Source organism: Tachysurus vachellii, chromosome 17 (genome assembly GCF_030014155.1).
Source record: "Tachysurus vachellii isolate PV-2020 chromosome 17, HZAU_Pvac_v1, whole genome shotgun sequence".
Taxonomy (NCBI): Eukaryota; Metazoa; Chordata; class Actinopteri; order Siluriformes; family Bagridae; genus Tachysurus; species Tachysurus vachellii.
The window spans coordinates 3,127,818-3,149,721 of NC_083476.1; the positions used below are offsets into that span (position 1 = coordinate 3,127,818).

The 21,904-nt window shown below is 41.5% G+C and overlaps 1 protein-coding gene across 2 annotated transcripts; it reads left to right on the forward strand.

Moving 5' to 3' along the window:
• The first annotated feature begins 676 nt into the window (after window positions 1-676).
• tsc1b (TSC complex subunit 1b) lies at window positions 677-21,620 on the forward strand. Of its 2 annotated transcripts, none has more exons than XM_060890622.1 (22): window positions 677-785; window positions 3,342-3,584; window positions 3,887-3,990; window positions 4,674-4,826; window positions 4,981-5,125; window positions 6,561-6,715; window positions 6,862-6,935; window positions 7,835-8,013; window positions 8,175-8,293; window positions 9,456-9,621; window positions 10,161-10,279; window positions 10,504-10,600; window positions 10,819-10,914; window positions 10,996-11,563; window positions 12,476-12,534; window positions 13,513-13,679; window positions 14,428-14,610; window positions 14,757-14,867; window positions 15,228-15,350; window positions 15,566-15,753; window positions 17,370-17,543; window positions 17,767-21,620. In XM_060890622.1, exons 2-22 carry the CDS (start codon window positions 3,476-3,478, stop codon window positions 18,314-18,316), a joined length of 3,639 nt encoding a protein of 1,212 aa, XP_060746605.1. In that variant the 5' UTR covers window positions 677-785; window positions 3,342-3,475; the 3' UTR covers window positions 18,317-21,620. The 2 variants fall into 2 exon arrangements, with proteins under 2 accessions (XP_060746605.1, XP_060746606.1); XM_060890623.1 differs by having other exon boundaries at window positions 12,476-12,519.
• The last annotated feature ends 284 nt before the right edge of the window (window positions 21,621-21,904 follow it).

The window sequence follows — 21,904 nt, forward strand, 5'->3', positions numbered from 1 at the left end:
TCGGTATAAAGAAAATATATATATGTAGTAACAGCACGAAGCCACATGGAGGCAGTATACGCCTATGATATATACTCGATAAAAAGAAAGAGAAGAGAATTTAATTTATTTAGCTTTATTTTTTAATCTAATTTTTTTTTAAATAGCCTGTATTATTTACACTAATACTCCATCTGTTTTAATGTAGACCAATGTGGAGGAAATGTTTAAAGATTTATTACGTAATGCACTGATTCCATATGCATCATATACAGTATACATCTGCAGACAATAACATTATATTAATACTAATAACAATATAAAAGCAATAATAAAACCATATGCTCCATAAAAACAGTCTATTTAATTAGTTGCACAAACCGAGACTAGAATGCATTAACAAAAATAATTTATGGACTCTTTCATTTGCTCATAATTCCTGATATTTCGACCACAAACTCGTTTATACTAATACGTCGCGCATGCGCACATTGCTTGAGTCGCGCTTAAAAAAACCGCATAACCGCATCACATCCCTCCGCCGACTGGGAAAAACAAGCTAGGACCCAGATGCAGAAAACCTTTTACACTAAAATGCGAATTTGCGATGATAATCATCTAATAAAATACGGTTGGAAAATCACCCCGACGTTGCTTAATACGACACGACGCAATTCCGTGACGCAAATGTGTGATACTTTTTTTGCGGATTATTTTATTTCTCCAGGCGCGGAAGGGCGTTGCAGTGGGAGGGGAGTGAGGAGGCTAAGATGGCGGCGCCCTGTTGAGTGCAGTTGCTTTAACGGGTAAACAGGCTTTATTTATTATTTTATTTGGGATTGTGGTGTTAAACAGCATGTTATGAGGTAGTATAAATATTTATTTTCTGTTGCAATGTCTATTTTATTTGCAACATGCACTTTAATGAGCTCAAATCCAGTCAATACTGCAGCTTGCTTGGGACTGAGGCTAAGTCCCAAACGACTAAGTCTTTCATGTGTAGTGCACTAGGTCTAGTAAAGAAGACTTTGTGTTATAGGCTATGTAGTGCACTCATCAAGGGGGCGGCGTGCAATTTGGTATCAGACAGAAATAACTGCTAGCTAGTGAGTCTCATTGATTTTATATATCTGTTGTTTAACCGAATAAGACAAAAATTAAACATGCCAATGCTTAACGAGTGTTTAAAACAAATAAATCCGTGCGGTTTTATATGAATTAATTCGGAATGGTTTATTTTTTATGTAGTTAATGTCTTTTAAACTCATTGTTCTCCGGAGTTGTTTACGCCCAGTTAGTGCTAGCGGCTGCAGTCAGCAAGCTTTAGACAGTAAAAACATGTCATTTCTTTTAATCATAACGTTTTCAGTTTATTACAAGATGCGAAGGTGTTAGAAATAACGAGAACTAATGGTGATCTGTTAACAGGACGCTTTATTTGCAGCCCACAATCTTGGAAAAAAAAAAAAAAACAACTCCTCTAATGGCCTTTATTAAAGGAGTGACTACAAACAGAACTGCAGTTTTTGGACCATAAGCAGATCTTATGAGATGGAGTCATTTCCTTCACTTGAACCATGAGATCTGCTGTTTGAATGACATTTGCATTAAAGGGAAATTTCCACCTGAACTCTTCTTTATAACTATCAGATGTTTTGTGGCATTTAAGAATTTTTCAAATGAATTTCTGCCATTATAATCTATCCGCTGATAGATTCGTCTCTAACTAAAGAGAGTGATGCAGAAGAGCTTTATTCTCTCCGGCCCTTTTGACTCCTCGTCTGTACGGTGTGTTGAACCCGAACGACACCGTACGCTCTTTGTCACTTAGATCTGGCTAAGCTGAATCTCTTCCATAACTCTGTCGTATAGTCGTGTCCGCATCTCGTAACCTGGAGCACTTCCAGGTTAGATTTATTATTAATCCAACTGTGAACTTTGCTGGAAACTGGTGAGAAAGAAGAACTGAACGTCGCTCTCTTGACTCTCGCTTGCTGGACGCTGTAATGCTTTTTAAACTTCAGTGTTGAGTGACTGAAGAGCTCAAGTGGGTTAATTCTGGCTATTGTTCAATGCATGTTAGAATCTACAGAAGTGTAAAAACAAGTCTTTAGAAATAAAAGGCCACTTTTTTCCCCAGAGTATTATGAGCTGTTAGTGCTTACATCACTTACTTAATTAAAAATGTTTCATTTGCGCACCTTTACTTTAAGTCAAGTTGTGTGCTGTGATCAGACGGTGTGATGCAGTCTGACGCAAAGCATCCAGCATCCGCACATCCTAAAGTACTTTTCTTTCACCACAGAAATTTGTCAACGATTACAAGTTGTTAATTGAATTTCCTGAATAATGAACCAAAAATATACATGGTTACTTTTAACCTTGTCGAACATCCACAACACAAGTTAGATCCTGTTATCACTTGTCGTTTTCTCACCAGTCACTTGCTATTATTGTTTTCTTCCCTCTTGAAGAGAAAGAAACCAGAGCAGCTCTTATAGAATATGAATCAACACCTTCAACAAGTGTGGTATCATGTGATTTATTTTCTTAGACCTTTCTGTTATAAGTAAAACTTTTATAACACAACTGACTTATTTTTATAATTATTGAATTTCAAAAGGGGGGGGCACGGTGGCTTAGTGGTTAGCACGTTCGCCTCACACCTCCAGGGTTGGGGGTTCGATTCCCGCCTCCGACTTGTATGTGTGGAGTTTGCATGTTCTCCCCGTGCCTCGGGGGTTTCCTCCGGGTACTCCGGTTTCCTCCCCCGGTCCAAAGACATGCATGGTAGGTTGATTGGCATCTCTGGAAAATTGTCCGTAGTGTGTGATTGTGTGAGTGAATGAGTGTGTGTGTGTGTGCCCTGCGATGGGTTGGCACGCCGTCCAGGGTGTATCCTGCCTTGATGCCCAATGACGCCTGAGGTAGGCACAGGCTCCCCGTGACCCGAGGTAGTTCGGATAAGCGGTAGAAAATGAGTGAGTGAGTGAGAGTGAATTTCAAAAGAACTTTTATTTCTCCCTCTTTGAAAATTATAAGCTGTATTTAGTTTATTTTGATGTTACGTTTAAATATTATTGAAACTATTTTTTATGTTGCCGGTCGGTTATCAAACCTAAATATAGTGATCAATTAAGGATTTTGCGTGGTGATGATGCGCTATATTTGCTGCACCACCTCCTCTGCTTATGTAAAGACAAACCCTTCAGCCTCCATCTGCTTAGAATAAAAATCAACAGGCCATAACGATCTTTGTATTTTCATGATCTCGGTATTCAACATTTTTTTGTGCTGTGATTACACAGAAATACTGGTGTTGTGTAAAGCTGGAAGTCAGTAAAGGGGTCTTGTGTGTGCAGTGGTGCCTGGAGACTGCGTTGGTGGGCGGCCCAGGGACCCTGAGAGCAGGCAGAAAGAGTGACACCTGAAAGCCCCTCCCCTCCACCTCAGCCACGCCCCCTACTCCACCAATACCACCATCACAACCATCAGCATGGCCAGGGAACAGTTCAACATGGGTGACCTGCTCCCTCTCCTGGAGACCTCTGATCTTCAGCATCTGGAGGAAATCAAAGGTCTCATCAACGAACACCTCAGTACAGGTACTGTAATATGAAGGTGCAAATTATGGAGTGATTTCCAATAGTGTTTAGTCATATTATATCTTTCATGGTTGTTGCAATAAGTGAGTTTCAAGTCAATAACAGGAAGTTGTGTTTTTGTTCCTTACTGCTAGCTCAGATCATCTCAGTTCAAACATCTGATGCGCCATTCCATGATACAAAAAAAAAAAATGTTGAATTAATGTGCACTTTTCTCCTGAAAGAAAACCTGTAATGATTTTGTTGTTGTTTTGACTGCATGCATGCTTCTTGGGGATTGATGTGTGTAGTCTGTTTTGCAGAACGAGGGTCGATGCTCCTAAATGGCTTGGTGGATTATTTCCTAGAGACCAACTCGAGTCCAGCGCTGCATATTCTGTGTTCAGTGAGGGAGCCACATGACAAGGTGAGTCCCTCATCTATAATTTAAAAAAAAACAAAAAAAACACACAAAACACATGAAGGGTTCCACGTGCACCTCTCTGCTCATGGCTGATTCATGTTTTTTACAAGGGTTTTGTTTATTAGATTAAATGACTGCTTTTTCATGTTGGACTAACTGCAATATCCTCAACATGTTTCTTTGCCTGTCATCATTTATAAGGTGGATATTCACTGGAAAAAAAATGTTAGTTTCAAAGAAGTTGCAAGTGGACCGCTGTAAGTAAGACTGTTTGAGGATGTGTTTTTGTCTGGTCACGTGACCAGATATGGAAATTGTGAAAATATGTCAGTGAGGTTAACAGAAAATGAGACAATGTCACCACCATAAGGCTTGTTTCTAAAGTTCACATGCTGAACTGTGCTGGGCATTTTTATTTCAACACCACACACACACACACACACACGCACGCAGTCCTTGTTCCTGACCTGATCACAAGACACACAAACACTCTTACTGAATTACTTTAGACTTAAAGTCATAAATTCAGCTAATTTTCAGCAAGCATGTGTTCGTCAGTCAGATCTTGAGTACCGCTGCATATAGTTAGTTGTTTTCTTTCTATAGTCAGTTAATCAGCCAATTAACATTAACAACATGATTGTGAAGGAGCAGGAAAACTCTAAAATATCTGTTCTTTTCTACAGCACCTTTTCGATAAGATGAACGAGTGCATGGCTAAGCCGACATGTCGTCTACCGACTCTCAACCTTCTGGGCCACGTGGTGCGCAAACAGCCGTCCTGGATTCACAAGATCGCCCGCTACCCTCTGCTGCTCTCGCTGCTCAAGTGTCTCAAGGTGGCCCAGTGGAACAGTTTTCCATCACACCAATCCATTCTTTGATATTTCTCCAGTTACATAAGCAGCAGTGCTCATGCCGTATTTGCACTTTGCAAAAATCTAGTGTATATTTGTGTTAACTGTCGTTTTTTTTGCTTTCTTTCTGTACCAGACGGACACAGACGTTGTGGTTCTTATAACCGGAGTGCTGGTGCTTGTCACCCTGTTACCCATGATCCCTCAGGCAGGGAAGCAGCATCTGTATGAGTTTTTTGATGTTTTTGGACGCCTGGCTGCCTGGAACCTGCGGAACCCAGGTGAGGGATGGAAAGACAGATAGAAGGAGACAGAGATGGACATGGAGTGAGACAGACAGACTGACACAGAGAGATATACATACACAAATTCAGAGAGACACTCTGTGACCAAGAGAGAGACACATGCAGAGAGAGACACATGCAGAGAGAGACACATGCAGAGAGAGACACATGCAGAGAGAGACACATGCAGAGAGAGACACATGCAGAGAGAGACTTTGTGTCTCTGAGTTGTCTCTCTCGGTCTCTGAGTTGTCTCTCTCGGTCTCTGAGTTGTCTCTCTCGGTCTCTGAGTTGTCTCTCTCGGTCTCTGAGTTGTCTCTCTCGGTCTCTGAGTTGTCTCTCTCGGTCTCTGAGTTGTCTCTCTCGGTCTCTGAGTTGTCTCTCTCGGTCTCTGAGTTGTCTCTCTCGGTCTCAGAGAGATACAGACATGCAGACAGGGACTATATGACAGAGAGACGTCAGAAAGAGACTCCGACACTCTAGGACAGACAGACACACACAGACACTTTGGGGCAGATAGAGATTCGGAGACAGAGACAATGAGATGGGGTAGAGGGGCAGAGAGATGGAAAAGACCCAGATGCCCACTTTCCACCAAAAAGAACCGGGTGCTGGTTCGGCGCTAGCGCTGGTGCTGGTTCAAAGTTGGTTCCACTGGTGAATCTTCTAAGAACCAGTTTACCTTTCCATCGACTAGAGGGCCATCAGAGAGCCGAGTGTTACGTCACTGTATACGTCTCATCTTTCTCAGCAACGTTAGCGCAGCAGCGGCAAACACAAACACAACGTCAGCAATGGCGGATGTTGCTTTACTGTTAATGCTCATGGCTTTGCAAACCTACACTGGCATCCAAACGCGGCGAATCCGACGTGTACGTGCAGCTCCATGTAAGTTGTATAAACGGAGGTTGCAATCGAGAATAACGGAAAGTACATAACATTTATTTTATTATTAACACAGAAAAAACATGGCATTAGCATGTAACTACCTACTATCATGTGTGCTGCTAATGTATCATATTGCGGTAAAGTAAAAGTGTATTAAACATTAGTATACTTAAGGTACATTATCTAATGCGCTAACAGTAGCCCCGCCCACAGCCCCGACGCAAGCGGTTCTTAAGTCTACACCAGCAACGTTTTGGTGCTACTTAAGAACCACTTTTCCTGGTTCAGAGCCGGTGCTTTGGGTGTCGAAAAAGAAAGAACTGATTTTAAATTAGGTTCCGAACCAGCACTCAAACTGCCTCGGTGGAAAAGGGGCAAGAGAGGGAGACTGATGGACAATGAAAGAGAGAGTGACACACAGATGGATGGACATAAAGAGAGAGACAGAGACTGAACCTGACAGTGAGACAGACTAGAAAATTTATACCACAGAATGAAAAAAGTTTCAAACCTACATCGGTCTCCTCTTTCCTGGGTTGTACAGGCCACGTTTCTGAGGTGTTCCTGATCCACCTGCACGCCAGCGTCTATTCACTCTTCCACCGCCTGTATGGCATGTACCCCTGCAACTTCATCTCGTACCTGCGCTCTCATTGCAGCATGAAGGAGAACATGGACACGTTTGAGGAGGTGGTTAAGGTACGAGATACAGAATCCTCCAGTGATGAATGCAGTTAGAAATTAATCATCTTCATTTGTCTTTAATATGATCAGAACTTGTAAAAAATGTTTATTACCTTTTATATCTTGTCGCAGTATTTACGTGTATCACATGCTTTCTCTAGCCGATGCTGGAACACGTTCGTATACACCCTGAATTAGTGACTGGAACTAAGGACCATGAGCTGGACCCAACTCGGTGAGTAGATGCTTTTTTATTTTCTTAATTTTGCAGTATGGATGCAAAAACTTTCTTTTCTTGCTTATTTTGTCGTTTCCTTGCTTCCTTTTCATTTGTCGTTTCCTTACTTCCCTTTGGTTTTCATTTCCTTACTATGGTCCTTTCTTTCCTTTCTTTGCTTCCTTTCTGTTGATTCCTTTCTGTAAGTTCCTTACTTACTTTCATTTTTTTTTTTTTTACTTCCCTTCTTCTCTGTTTCTGTTTATATTTAACTTCCTTTCGGGCTTTTCCTTTCTTTTTCTTTGTCATCTTTTTACGTCTTTTTTTTTAATCATATCTGTATACCGTATTTTCCGCATTATAAGGCCTTAAAAGCCTTTAAGCCTTCTCAAAAATCGTCCGTGTGCCTAATAATCCGGTGCGCCTTATGTGTGCACTGAGTTCCAAAAATCTGTAAAAATGTTGTTGTGTGACTTTGGTAAGCAATCCGCTTGATTGACTGTCGGAGCATTTCCCGCTGACACAGGGACGTAATACATACACTACGTACGCTGGCAGCGATAAACCAATCAGAGAACTTTACGTAATACGTACAGTACGTACGCTTACCTCCGCCATGCCTCCGGTAGGTATACTACCGGTATATTGCAAAACAAAAAAAAAAGTGTTTCTTCCTAACCATTATGCGCTCCACACTAGCATGCGCCTTATAATCCGGTGCGCCTTATGTATGGGTTAAGTACAGAAATAGACCCCGTAATTGAGACTGCGCCTTATAATTCGGTGCGCTTTATAGTGCGGAAAATACGGTATCCCCTTTGTTGTCATTTTACTTTGGTTGTCCGTTATATCTTTACTTTAATACGTATTTTCCTTCAGAAACTATTTTTTAAAATATCTTTTTTCCCCCCCTACAGATGGAAAAGGTTTGAGATCCATGATATTGTGATTGAATGTGCCAAAGTGTCTCTGGACCCTCGGGAGGCATCCTGTGAAGAGGGCTATGCCACCCTACCTGAGCACTTCTGTGCCAACCTGCACATGCGTGCCTCTGATTGCACTGCCAGTCCCTACACTGACCTGCACAGCAGTTATGGTATGTTCTCATTCACATTTTTCTCTCTCACTGTTTTAACTCACTTTGTGCTATGATCGTTGTTTGGCTGAAATGTTGAAATGTTGCTGCTTTGTTTCATTTTTGCACTGAGCGTTGATGAATACTTATGGACTTGCGTTGTTCTTTATCTGTCCTTGTAGGAAGCTCATCCTCCAATCATTTTTCCACCCCGCGGCAGTCTGGCCTTCCTCCTCTTTCTATGTCCTCTCTCCCAGGGACACATCTGGCTCATCGCAGTCCCCCCAGCACCCACCGGCCGGTGCGAATCTTTCGTTTCTCTTTAAATAAATCCACAACCTATCCCGGATTATACAGCTTCATCTCTCTGTAAGATACAGTGTTCTTGCAGATGCTTGGTGAAGTAGCTCATTGTAGCTCACTGTGGCCAGAGGGGAGAATTCAGCCTGTTGTTCTCGTGTCTTGCACCTCTTGTTGTTTTACTTCGGATGAATTGGCTTTGTCAGTCTGTTCGTAAATCACCTCAGGCTCACCCGGTCTCCTCAGAGGAACCTGAATCGTCTCGTTGTTCTCCAGCAGTCAGGCTGTGGCTGGAGGTTAAGGTGGGGGTGGGGGGTGGTGCGTTGGGTCGGTTTGCTGTGCTTTAAAACGGGAAACACTGCGAGTTGACGCAGGAACTGTTGCTTTGGCAACACGGCTGATGCTGGCACCGGTCTCCTCGCTCTCCTTGCCGGGATTTTATTCTGCTTAACCCCTCGCACACTGTACCCAGTGGAGAAAACAGAGCAGCAATGTTCAGATTTGATCAGATCAGCATGATGAGACACTGACAAATCTTCAAGCTGTTGCTTCTAACATAATCTTCAAAAACTGGCAGATTTATTATTTTTTTTTTATAACAGATGCAGAAAACAGGATCTTTTTGTTGACTAGGAGTTAAATCAAGTGCTTAAAACGCCATTTTTAAACGCAGCGGATCGAATGAATGGCACGGAGGATATGTCCCCTTCGTAGGGACTGCTCGACACAGAGGCCACGCCTCCTTCAGGAGCAAAAAGCCACGCCCCCTCATGCACAGTGCCACCTTTTGCACAGCTGATTTGAATTGTTTTGAATCTCAAAATGAAATCAAAATACCAACTAAACTAGACCGTGTCTTGTCCTGTTTGGTTAGATTCTGGTGGCGTTTATTATCAGTTGGATGTGAGAATAATTTTGACAATTATTACAATACGTGCAAAGATTTTTTTTTTTTTTTTTTTTTTTTTTTCCCCAATTTAATGGGGACTAAAATCACTGACCACACCTTTAATCTATCCATCAGTTTTACTCTGAAGAGAGACGATCATGTTAACTGCGATCACACGGGGCTAAGAAGCTATACTTGATACTTGTGTGTAATATTGTGTTGTGTTGTATTTATCTTTCATGGAAACTCTAAAGTGTTTGTATGTGCTCTTCAGAGCTCTACATGTGAATTCAACTTCATCCATGGCATTAAAGACGCTCTCTGGAGCCCTTCTTCCTTCTGTGGGATGGCCACTCCACCTTCTTCAAGAGGAATGTCACCAAACCCTGAGCTTTCCCAGAGTGCCATTCACTTATCTGGTCGCTCTTACAGCACACCGGGTAGGTCTACAGGCTGTGAGTTTCACAATGCAGTTAACTGAATGCAGTTTTCTAAATAAGAAGATACTCTCAAACCCTTGAAAAATGGAGTTCAAGCGTAACGTAATAAATAGTGTTAGAACCGAAAATCTAAAACCTGCTTCTCGGATCTCGAGCTCCTTGTAAACGTGACCCGTTTGCTTTAGTAAAGGTTTTTATTAGAACCAGTCGATTAAAGTGTTAGTGAGATCCGTTGTACAGCAATATGGTCACTCGTAAGGCTTTTTAAGTCCATACATAATATTGACCTAGAAACACTCAAAAGTTATAAGCTACACCTTTAATTCCTGGGGTGCAGTGAATTAGCTTGCATAAAAGAATTGCCTTTTTCTTTTCACATGGTTTTGTACTTATTGGTAAAGGGTTGTTTCCTGTTTTCTGATTTTGTATTATGAAATGAAAATAAATAGCAGAAGCATATACCAACTACACTATTGTACAGGTCACTGTCAGTTTTGAAGCCAGCTGTAACTATCTGAACGGTCTTTTGTGCTTTATAGGAGGTGGTAAAGGCACTCCGTGTTCCAGCACTCCAGCAGCATCGTCTCCTCCTCCCGGCGTTTCAGACGATCTACCTTCTTCCTCTATGACCCACAGTACACCTAACCTGCAGTGGAAGGTAAATGTCTCCAATGGTTCCATATCAACGACACGTTTATCACTGGATCACATTTTGTGATCCGATATGCAACGGAGTTACTGTTATTGTACTGAAGGAGGGATGTTCTAGGATGTTAATCAGCTTTAATGCACGGATATGATGGACAATTGTGAAAGCCTTAAAGGCATAATGATTTTTAGATTTGAACAAATTTGATGTCTCATTGTTCTTTTTCTCTCCAGGATGGTAGACTTATAGACCCCACCAAACCTCCCCTCCTGAGACAGGAGCAAATCAGAGACCTTGAGAAGTCAGGAAGTGAGGTTCCCAATCACAGAGGTATGAATCCAAAGATGTCTGTGACAAATAGAAGAATAAAAATGTGACGTTTGTATGGAGGTTGAAATGGGTCTGTGACATGGAAGTATTTGTATGTGAGACTATGCTGTTTGCAGCATAGCTTTGTTGATTGAGCACGTTGTGCGATCGAGATATTTGATATGGATTAGTCGAGGGTTTAGCGTGACTTTGCCTCTTGTGTTTTCCGTCTGAATCAGATGGTGCGGCTAAGAACACGTCCATGACCCTGACCGAGTTATCCGACTACATGAAGGAGCAGGATCAGCTGCGGCTGGGCAAAGAGAGGGAGGAGGGTAGGCGCTGGAGTCTGTCTTACTTTGTCAGTGGTGTTGCCTGAACTTGTAGCTCTTTAAATGTTAAATGTTAATCCACAGCTGCCATCACAGAGGAGCTGATGAAGCTGACTGAGGAGAAGCGCGAAGCATCTGGAGCACGTGGCTTTGACTCGCCCTTTTTCCGCACCACAGAGACTCTCACAGGTGCACAAGAGAAGCCCCCAACAGCTTTACCTCACCTCCGTGACCCCCACCATGCCGTCTCCACACCCGATAAGATCGACATGCGGATCTGGTGCAAAGGCCCAGGCAGCCGTACAGCGTCTCAGGAGCAACCGTGGTCCTTCCAGCCGCTCTTCACCCCAATAGAACCGCGGCACCACATCCCCAGCGCAGAGGATGAGGCTCTGAAATCTACACCCATTTCGCCCAGCCCGGGAACAGCACCGTCATCGCTGCCTTATGAGGCACTCTTTGACCTGGCTCTCCCTCGTGCCGCTTCCCTGTTCATGAGCCGTAGGAGCTCAGAGGCGCTGGAGAGAGCTGCGATGCAAGGCACGGTGGGAGTGGTGGACGAAGGCCATGGAGTAACGTCAGCATCTCCTCTAGAGGTGCTTGATCGTCTGGTGCAGCAAGGCAATGATGCTCATGACAGGGTGCTGAAGAGGTAAGGATAGAACTTAGAACTTGGTATAAAACATATTTTAGGAACATAACAAACTCCTCGACATCAAAGTTTGGTTTCATGTAAGAGGAATTTGACTTGGTGAGTAATTTGTGATTACACATTAAATCAAAAACTTAAAGCAAGAGATAAAAAGAGAGGCTGTGGAGGGAAATATTTATGGCTGTATTTAATTTGGGTGTAACTCCTGCTTGGTTGGGATTTAACTCTACAGCTGCATTGGCTCTGTGCAGATAATTGTTGACACCCCTGTTGTAACTGGAGCTGATTGTTTACTTAAAAAAAAAAGTCAGTGTTGTAGGCTTGCTGTGACCTGCTGGTCTCTCTTCATGCCAGAACAACTGCAGCCACTGTGCTGTTCCTCCTCCAATGTACCCAAGTCTCCAACAACACCAGAGTCAGTACAGGACAAACAGAGCTTCTTACATGCTCTCTCGTCCCCTTCGCTCTTTTTGCTTTACATTCTCTCTCACTGCTCTGAATAGCTGAGTAATCGTTTTAAACCGAAGATGGACTCTTACATACCATGATATGGTCAAGCTCAAGTCAGGAGGCTTTGTGTGTGTGTGCCTGTGTGTGCCTGTGTGTGTGCCTGTGTGTGCCTGTGTCTGTGCCTGTGTCTGTGCCTGTGTGTGTGCCTGTGTGTGTGCCTGTGTGTGTGCCTGTGTGTGTGCCTGTGTGTGTGCCTGTGTGTGTGCCTGTGTGTGTGCCTGTGTGTGTGCCTGTGTGTGTGCCTGTGTGTGTGCCTGTGTGTGTGCCTGTCTGTGTGTGTGTGTCTGTGTGTCTGTGTGTCTGTGTGTCTGTGTGTGTGTGTGTCTGTGTGTCTGTGTGTCTGTGTGTCTGTGTGTCTGTGTGAGACCTCACTGATCACCTTGTTTATATAATCTCTTTCAGGTTGCCCCTGCCAAGCAAGTCAGCTGACTGGACTCACTTCGGAGGTAAACAACATAATGGTAGATCACTTGTTTACCTTCTGAGGATACCAGTCATGTCCTTGTGTGCATTTTATTGTGTGCATAGATTATTGCTGTATCTTCCCAGGGTCGCTCTGATCTGCCTAAAATCAAATTGTACTTAAGGAGTGATGCAGTGTTAATACATGATCCTAATTATAGCATTTAGCAGACGCACCTTATCCAGAGCGACTTAGATTTTTATCTCATTTTTATACAACTGAGCAATTGAGGGTTAAGGGCCTTGCTCAGGGGCCCAACAGTGGCAGCTTGGTGGACGTAGGAATCGAACTCACAACCTTCCGATTGGTAGCCCAACACCTTAACCACTAGGCTACCACATCCCCACGTTTTTGGCAGCAATACACACGTCGTTTTCAGGTGAATTTAACAGCAGTTAAAAAGCACTTATCAGGTGGAGTAATTAAAAAGCTGTAGTAGTTTTTTCTTATATGGATATACAAGGGATTCGCAGCAGTGCTGAAAAATGTTGCATAAAATCCATTTTTGAATGAAGCAAACTACCATATAGTTTAACAACATTCAACTAGAAATATGTTGCAAAATATATTTGCGTTCCCTTTATACAGGAAGTTGATCTAAGTGGGAAATATGCTTGGTATTTTTGAACGAGACTTTGTGCTGACTCCAGATTTAATGACATCCAGATGATGACTGGTGGGAAAAACAGTGTAGGTTGTTCATATTGGAATATGCAAGTTATGAGTCATGTGATTGTGCAGATAGAAAAGTAAGTGTGTGTGTGTGTGTGTGTGGTATACGTGCTGCAGCTGCAGGCCTCAGCCCTGGTTCCCACAGGTTTTCCTTTGCTGTACTTTCTTACTCTTGAGTCTTTTCTCATCTTTGTCAATACTTCATCCTTTCCACTGTCTATTCCCTCTGCTCTTCTTTTCCATAACCTCCTATTCTTGTCTTTTCTTTCTGACTACCATCTTAATCATCCCTTACTTTCTCTAGGCTCAGCACCTCTGGATGAACTGCAGACATTGCGCAGTCAACTACTGTTGCTGCATAACCAGCTGCTGTATGAGCGTTATAAGCGTGAGCAGCACGCTGTGCGAAACCGCCGCCTGCTGCGCAGAATCATTAACGCCACCGCATTAGAGGAACAGAATAACGCAATGGTAAACATCACATACATTCCACAAGCGTCTTGGTAATTACATCATTACAGAGTTACCTGTTTTTGAGTTGTGTATACACCGTGGCTCATTTGTTTGTTACACATCCATGTACAACTAGTGACTGTAGCCCAGCTATTAGATACAAAATTTTCAACCAGTACAGACGTGGCAGCTTATTGTTTAGTCGTAGCATTTAGAATTGTTTACGACTTTCTACAGTGATAAGGAAGCATCAGAAAACTACATTTAAACCAAACTCACTTTTTTCTAATGTATATGCTTTATTATATACAGCATCTGACATGGACCAGACTACATACTGGATATCAACTTGTGTTAATTATGTAATAATCAGGTATCATGTAAGCACTTTACGTTGCTGAACTTTTTGGGATTTATCATGTGCAAAAGCCATTAATGTGCACTAGAACACTGGTATTTATCTCACGTGCATGCTGTACTCAATGGATACTGCGACTAAATTGCACCGATCATGCATAGCCACAGACGTTTACACAAATACACACCCTATGTCCGTTATATGATTAAATAATCATATTTGGGTTTGAAACCAAGGAGTGTTTTTATAAAACATTGAATGTATAGAGCAGTACAAAACAACTCTCTGAAAATACTGGCAAGTATTTGACCTGTAATAACCAAAGTCCATTATGATTTCATGCATCATTTGTGTTTTTTTTTTTTTTTTTTTTATTAATTATTTTTTTTTTTTTGTATGTGTATTTAGAAGGACCAGCTAAACCTTCAGTGTGTAGATATCATGTCTCTGCGTGAGAGCCTTCACATGGAACAGCAGCGCTACAGGCAGCTAAGGGACGAAAGGGAGACTACGGTCGCATGCCTGCACAGTCAGATCCGCCAACTTCAACACGATCACGATGACTACTACACCAAATACCAGGAGTTACAGGTTAGCATTCAGACGCTTACTTTATTCTTGTGGAATTTGTATCGGTATCCACTTCGGAGCAAACTGTCAAACTCCGCTTGACTCAACGTGATGAATTCCTACGTGAAGTCATTAATAATGTATATTTCGACGTGTGTTTTTATCAGAGTGAGATGCAAGAGTGCCAGAAGAGGATGGGTGAGATGGAGGCTGAGCTTCAGAAGGCGAATAACAAGGTGTGCCATACAGGGCACCAGCTGAATCAGCTCACCGCCAAGGTAAAGACACAACAATTCATTCTGCAGAATTACAGATCATACCATAATCCACAGAATAACATTTCACAGACGAGATAGCTGACGGTATACACGAACGCAGTCATTTCTATAGTAACGGCTAAATCACACTGACTTGTGTCTTGTTCACGGTGGATGCTCCACATTTGCATTAGTAGTGTATACACTGTTGGTTTGTCTAACACCATTCCATATGGCTGGAGTAATTTATCAGGAGAACATGCAACAGAAATATTTGTAATCCATACACGACTTGATTTTTTTTTTTTCCCCTTAATGATGATAATCTCAAATTCCCTTCTGTTTTTCCTCCTTCTTTGTTTGTTTGCATTTCCTCTTTAGTTGTCCTCGAGTGAGAGCACACAGCAGCAGTTGAGCTTCATGAGCAGACAGTTGCTGCTGTTGGGGGAAGCCCATAAACTGTGTGTGCAAGAGCAACAACAAGCAGGCCCAGACCTCAGCAAGGTACACAGGAGAGCCGCTTTGTTGAGTATAGCGCTGCTGTCGAGAGAAGGCAGTTGTTTATTGTCATCCCATCCATATACACACAGACAATGGAAGGAAATATCACTCTTTTGGGACCAGGGTGCAGTATGGAAGAAAATACAGAGGCTTTGTACACAATATTGCAAACACAGTGCAAGATTTATTATTCTAAACCACAACTCTATATTGAGCAGGAAGTGCAGATGGTGCAGGTGTCCTCGACGAAGGAGGTGGAGCGGTTGAAGCAGAACCTGATGCTGCAGGGTCAGAAGCTGGATGCCGCACAACATCGGGTAGCTGAGCTGGAGACGCAACTGTCCAAGAAAGAGCACCTCATCGCAGAGCAGAAGAAGTTCCTGGAGGATGTCAAGGGACAGGCTAAGTACGGATGAACGTGAGACGAAGCAACGTCCTTGTCCGTCTTGGACGGTCGTGTCGAAAGGTTGCACTTGTGTAAATTAGAGTGGATTAAACACAGTTACAGTTAGGTTTACAATCATTATACAATTAAAATAATGAAGAAAGGTATCTACAGTTCCTCATATACACACACCCACCCCCACCCCACCAGTGCGTACATTGAATTAAAGGCAGGGTCTCCGATTTTTGAGAAATGCTTCAGGAAACTGAGTCGGGCCGAATAATAAAAAAATCCAAAACAAACGTGTAGCCATTGAGCAGAAAGGGGCGGGGCTTGTCAATATGGGCGGAGAGAGTGTTCAGTGCGCATGTGTGACATTAGCAGAAAGCGGTTTTAACATTGACATGGAGGATAAAAACAAAGAAAGAAAGCGAAGAAAGGCTTACGATAAGGCAAGAAGTAGGACGTGTTAATATAGGATCAGCTATAGTTGGAAGTTGGCCACATATTCACAGATTGGAGTTTCCCAGAGTCAATAACTCCTGAGCTAAACGCTGTTACTACACAAATAACACTTCTTTTCTATCGTAGTAATGTAGAGACCGCGTTTTGTGTAGTAACAGTGTTTAGCTCAGGAGTTATTGACTCTGGGAAACTCAACTTTACTTAAGACGCCGAGGCGCTTTTTTCCTTCTCGATAGGTGAGTAACGTTGTTTTGCTTTGTTTCACAGAACTAATATATGCCTTTGTCTATGATTATGCTTGTGTGTCATTTTTGCTTGTTTCTTTATCTGCAATCGTATTGTTCTTCCCTTCAGCTATGATAAAGACACGTTTCTTTCCATTATTTGCCTGGGTTACGTATGTATGTGTGGGCGGAGCTATCAATACAGGGGTGGGACCCATTTGGGTTAGGGGCGTGTTTGTTTTGGTGATTTCAAATGTCGACATTGGCTTTCAAAAATCGGATTCTTTAAATGGTTATATCATGAATATATTTTTCCATCAAAGCAGCCTATAATCATGAAGTAAGGTGAAAAATCGTTTGCAGTTAAACCAAAATTATTTAACTATACATTTTTATTTGTAGACAGAATACCTGAACAAGCAAGTAAGCTATCTGAACACACTAGGTGCAACTGAAAAAAAAAATCTGGGACAAAAACCAGTGTCGTGCTCCCACCACCATGCTTCACTGTGTGGATAGTGTATATGATAAATCACTGTCAAGCTGCCTTATAAATTTGAGTTGAGACAAATTATTAAATATTAAAATGTAATCAGTATGTAATTAGTATGTTGTCTAATGTTTGCTTCCATAGATTTTGTGCTAGAGCACTAAGGCTCATACATAGAATATACATTTCCATTAATACATAGCTAAATCTTTACATCCTCATAACATTGTTGTGCTGCTTAAACTCATTTTAAATAAAAGATCGGACAACATGGCTATTATATAAAATTGTAAATATACTGTAGACTGTATGTAATATGGCTAATTGGATGCATTTGTACATCCTGGTCAGCTTGGCCTCCTGTTGTTATCCTTTTCTGTGGTCCTGTGGGGTTTTGACCGGTTTGCTCTTTGCAAATTACCTCCTATTATCTTTTTCTCTCCTCTTCTCTCCCTCAGGGAGGAGTTAAAGGCTTCTGAAAGTAGGTACCAAGCTCAGAGGCGTGTGACTCAGGCCTTGCAGATGGAGCTGTTGCAGCTCTACAGCAGGCTGGAGATGGAGGCTCCTGCTACCACCGCTGTAGCTTCATCAGCAGGGGATGCAACAGAGCGCTGCTGTCTCACGCATACCAGGTACAGATACAGACTCATCTGCTGCATCACAGATGATCACACATGCATGGTTGAAAGGATTGAATTCCATCTGGTCACAAAGAAGTAGTTTTTCATTGGGTAAAAAGAAGCCGGTGAGAATTTTATTCAATTCTACATACAAAATATCAGCAGTAGTGACTTAACTGTGCTTTGTATTATATTATATTATAAGAGCATATATATATTTTGTATGATATCACAGTGTGGCGGTGGCATCAGATGGACCAATGAAAACAGTCTCTAAAGAATGCAGCAAGTCATCACCACACAGGAACGGCTTCTCGTCAGGTCAAGCCAAAGCCGGCGTCCCCGACCCCAAGTCTAAACCCTTAAACGGCAGCCGAGCCACACCCCCACCCATGCTAGTAGAACCGCCCCCTGCTTGCCCTGCCGTGCCCACCTCCACCCCCTCCCTCACCGTCGGCTCCTATCCCAGTGCCAAGAGCTTCCTGGGCATGCGGGCAAGGGAACTTTTCCGCAACAAGAGCGAGAGCCAGTGCGATGAAGATTACGCTCCTCGTCCACAGCTCACCGGCCTATCACAAGGCCTGAAGACTGATCTCTGTCTGGAGCCTTCACTAAAGACTGCAGTAAAGACAGGTCCCACCTCCTCCATACACGGACACGCCTCCAGCATGGCTGCTAAAGAGCCTGACATCTTACGGAGAGCACCAAGACGGGAAGCAGGATGGCCGAGACAACCACAGCTACATATCATGGACTATAACGAAACTCATCAGGAGCACAGCTAGAGAGAGATAAGCAAGTCGCTAGTAGATGAAGGAAGCTACAAGCTGACATGAGATTACGCAAGTTCTCTTTTTATTTCAGTGTTCATCCCATTCCTTCAAGCGGACAACAGGATTTTGGAACTTTCAGCTTGTCTTTCTTGTCTTGTCTCCAAACCGAATCGGGACTCAAACTCAAGTGTCTTCCTGTTTCAAGAAAAAAAACCCCGTCTTTTATTTTCTCCCTCGTTATATTACCTTGCCTAAAATTAACAGTATCATCCAGTGGGTAATGAGTGCCTCCACCTGGGACGGTGTGAGAAGAATACGATTGGTTACCAGGACCAACAGAGCGTTCTTGACCTTTTAAAGAACTTCCCCTGAAACCAGCTGATTTTTTTTTTTTTTAAACATGCTGAAATTACGCATGTGTAAACGAAGGACAGAACTACATTTTAATTATTATTTTTTTTTTATATTTACCAGAGTTTTAAAATTATTTATTTTTTCCTCCGTGATGTCCCACCATTTGCAGATTGTCTTCTGATAATCGAGAAGTACCAACATCCACGAAAAGCAAGAAACAAAGCCTGCAACTTTAATAAGTAAAAGCAATGCCAGTTCAGCCAAGACCACCTCTCTCTCTCTCTCTCTCTCTCTCTCTCTCTCTCTCTCTCTCTCTCTCTCTCTCTCTCTCTCTCTCTCTCTCTCTCTCTCTCTCTCTTAGCAAGTTAAATCTTTTAGTTTTCTTTTCCAGTGTGCACTCACTACACAGGGTAACACTGTGCACAAAAGGAAGCTATTTGAGATTCTGCCCTTAAAAATATGACTCCTTGCATCATCTGTAAACGTTTACGCTTTTTTAAAAAAAAAAAAAAAATTAAAACGAGATTAAAGTTTTGGCACCCTCTGCTTTTTCTGGGTTGCCTTTTGCCATTAGGACAAACTTGGCTGTATCTCATGCTCAGTTTTGAGGAAGACAATTGACAATGCAACACATTTCATTAACAACTAAGTTTTTTAATTATTATTTTACATTTTATCTTAAACGGTACCCGGCACTAGTCATCCGAGTCAGCAGAATAGTAAACTCCTCGTACTCTCACGGTTATATCGTGTGCACTAAAAAACGCATACATATTTAGTAAATAAATCTAGTCTAGGATTTGGTCTATCTTGTGGAAAACCATAACACTCCAGTAGCATTACGGTTCAGTTAGGTCTCATGTTTTATTGCAGTTTTCAAAGTAAAAATATCAGCTCACTCGTATATAGTTTTCAAAATGCACACAATTTCTATTACATTATTGAGAGTTGCTAAGAAAGTGCCAGGAAAACTAGTAGTGCCATTAAAAAAAATTTTGAAGGTCTGCAAAAATCTGAAGAAAAGAAAACAATCTGAATATTAAGAGAAAAGAATTAAAAAAAAAACAAAAAACAAAAGCCAAATGTAATTTATCCCAGGATGAATATCATGTATCAGAAATCATTCTCTTAGATTTCAAATAATTTTAGCCAAAACAAATCCACGCTTTCGCAAATATGAACGATGCTTTACTCCGTACTGCTCCCTTTTTATGTTTCCTGTAGTTTTGTCTCAACAAATCCCGATTTTCAGTCATTTATTACTCCATGCCGGTATTTTATTGCACTACAAAATGTATTTATTTATTTTTTCATTTGTAAATTCAGACTGAAGACGCACAAGACAGTCTCGATTAGCCACGTGCCAAGTAAGGAATAAAACACTTGGGGTTATTGATGTTGGAAAAATAATACTTATGACACAACATCCCAACCTTTTTATTCCTTTTATACCACATTTGCCAACAATCGAGTTTTTTTTTTCCCCAACGTCCACAGAACAAGTTAGTTCCTATTCTCACTTACGTTAATAAGGGTCGGAAAAGTCACGATATAACAAGCAGCTCAGCAGATCCTCAGTCCTGAAGACTTTACTGTGATGGAAACTGTTACTGATACCGGAGATTCCTTTCATCTACTTATTTCCATCATTTTTTTTAATTTTTTTTTCTTGTTTGTTTACTTGGTTTCTCTTTCATAAAATTTTTTTTTTAAATTGTTTAATTATTTCTTGCCTCTTTTTACCCTTTTTTCCACATTTATACCTTCTTTCTTTCCGACATGCCTCGTTTTTTTTTTCTTCATTTCATTCTTTCACTCTTTATTTTTTTCTTGCTTTTGCTTCTTTGCTTTTTTCTTTCTTTAAAAATCATTCTCTTGTCAGAGGTTTTTCTTTTATTGTTTTTTTTTTTTTCTCCTTGCTTCTTGCCTACAAATTATTCTTCTCTTCTCTTCTCTTCTCTTCTCTTCTCTTCTCTTCTCTTCTCTTCTCTTCTCTTCTCTTCTCTTCTCTTCTCTTCTCTTCTCTTCTCTTCTCTTCTCTTCTCTTCTCTTCTCTTCTCTTCTCTTCTCATCATTCCGCTTTTCTTTTTTTAAATTTTTTTTCCTTCCCCATTTTTTCCTATTAGTCCAATTCTCTTAATCTTTTCTTCATTTCTTGCTTTTTTGCTTTCATGTAATACTTTTCTCTGTTAATGAACACTTTATTTTAATCAGTTTATTCTTCATCTTGGATCGTGTGGAGTGTCTTTTCTAAACCAGTTGGAACTTCAGCCAGATTTGCTGTTACATCAAATGATACAAAACCCTTTTCCACCAAATCTTATTTGAGAATTCATTCTGAGTCGTGTTATAATTACAAACTATTTGAATCACTGTGTATCTGATCAGGATTAAAGCCTGAGTGAGTGATGTGGCCTTCAGTGTTGCCCAGAAATGCTGGAACACAGGGGCATTGACGATATTTTAAGGTATCCATGAAAAGTGTTTTGTGTTTATTATCAGGACACCCCTACTTTCAATTTCTCTCTCATCCAGTATGAATGAATCGAGAGTCTTTTCTGTGTTTCTATTCGAAGTTTGCTAAATCAATAATGGCTACAGCACAGTCACGAAGGCACGGGACAGCACACAGACGTGCTCGAACACCGGGCACCGAGTCACATCTGTAAGTGCTGCTATTTGCTGTAGTAATGACATGATGGTGGACTTCGTGTCTCTGTTTGAACTGCAGAAATCCTGTTGTCCTCTTGACATCTGCTATCATCCCTTCTGCCTTGCTATCTATAGCATGTACAACTTTAATGCCAACAGGAAGTGACACGGTGTGATGGACGGTACAATCAGTGAGCTGAACAAAATCAGGCCAATTGGACCTTCGGTGATGGGGGGAGGAAGTTTATAAAGCATTTGCTTGTGTTGACTGTGAAAGATGGAAATAAAATCGTCATGTTTTGCACTATAACGTGGATTGAATGATTTATTTATTTACTTTTTTATCTTTCAAGTATCTTTCAAGCTTTTTTCCCCCCCCATTTCTTTTATGCATTGTTTTATTTTGTTGTGTAATAATATTGTGGTTGTTTTCATACTCTTCCATCTTTTTTTAATTTGTTTTTTAATTTTTTTTATTCTTTTTGTTTCTATTAAATGTATGGATGCTTTTAAAGGCTTTGTATCTGTCTTCATCTTTTGCTTTTCCTTTTCATACAATTTCTCTTCTGTTTTTCTTCATCCTGCTTTCTTTTG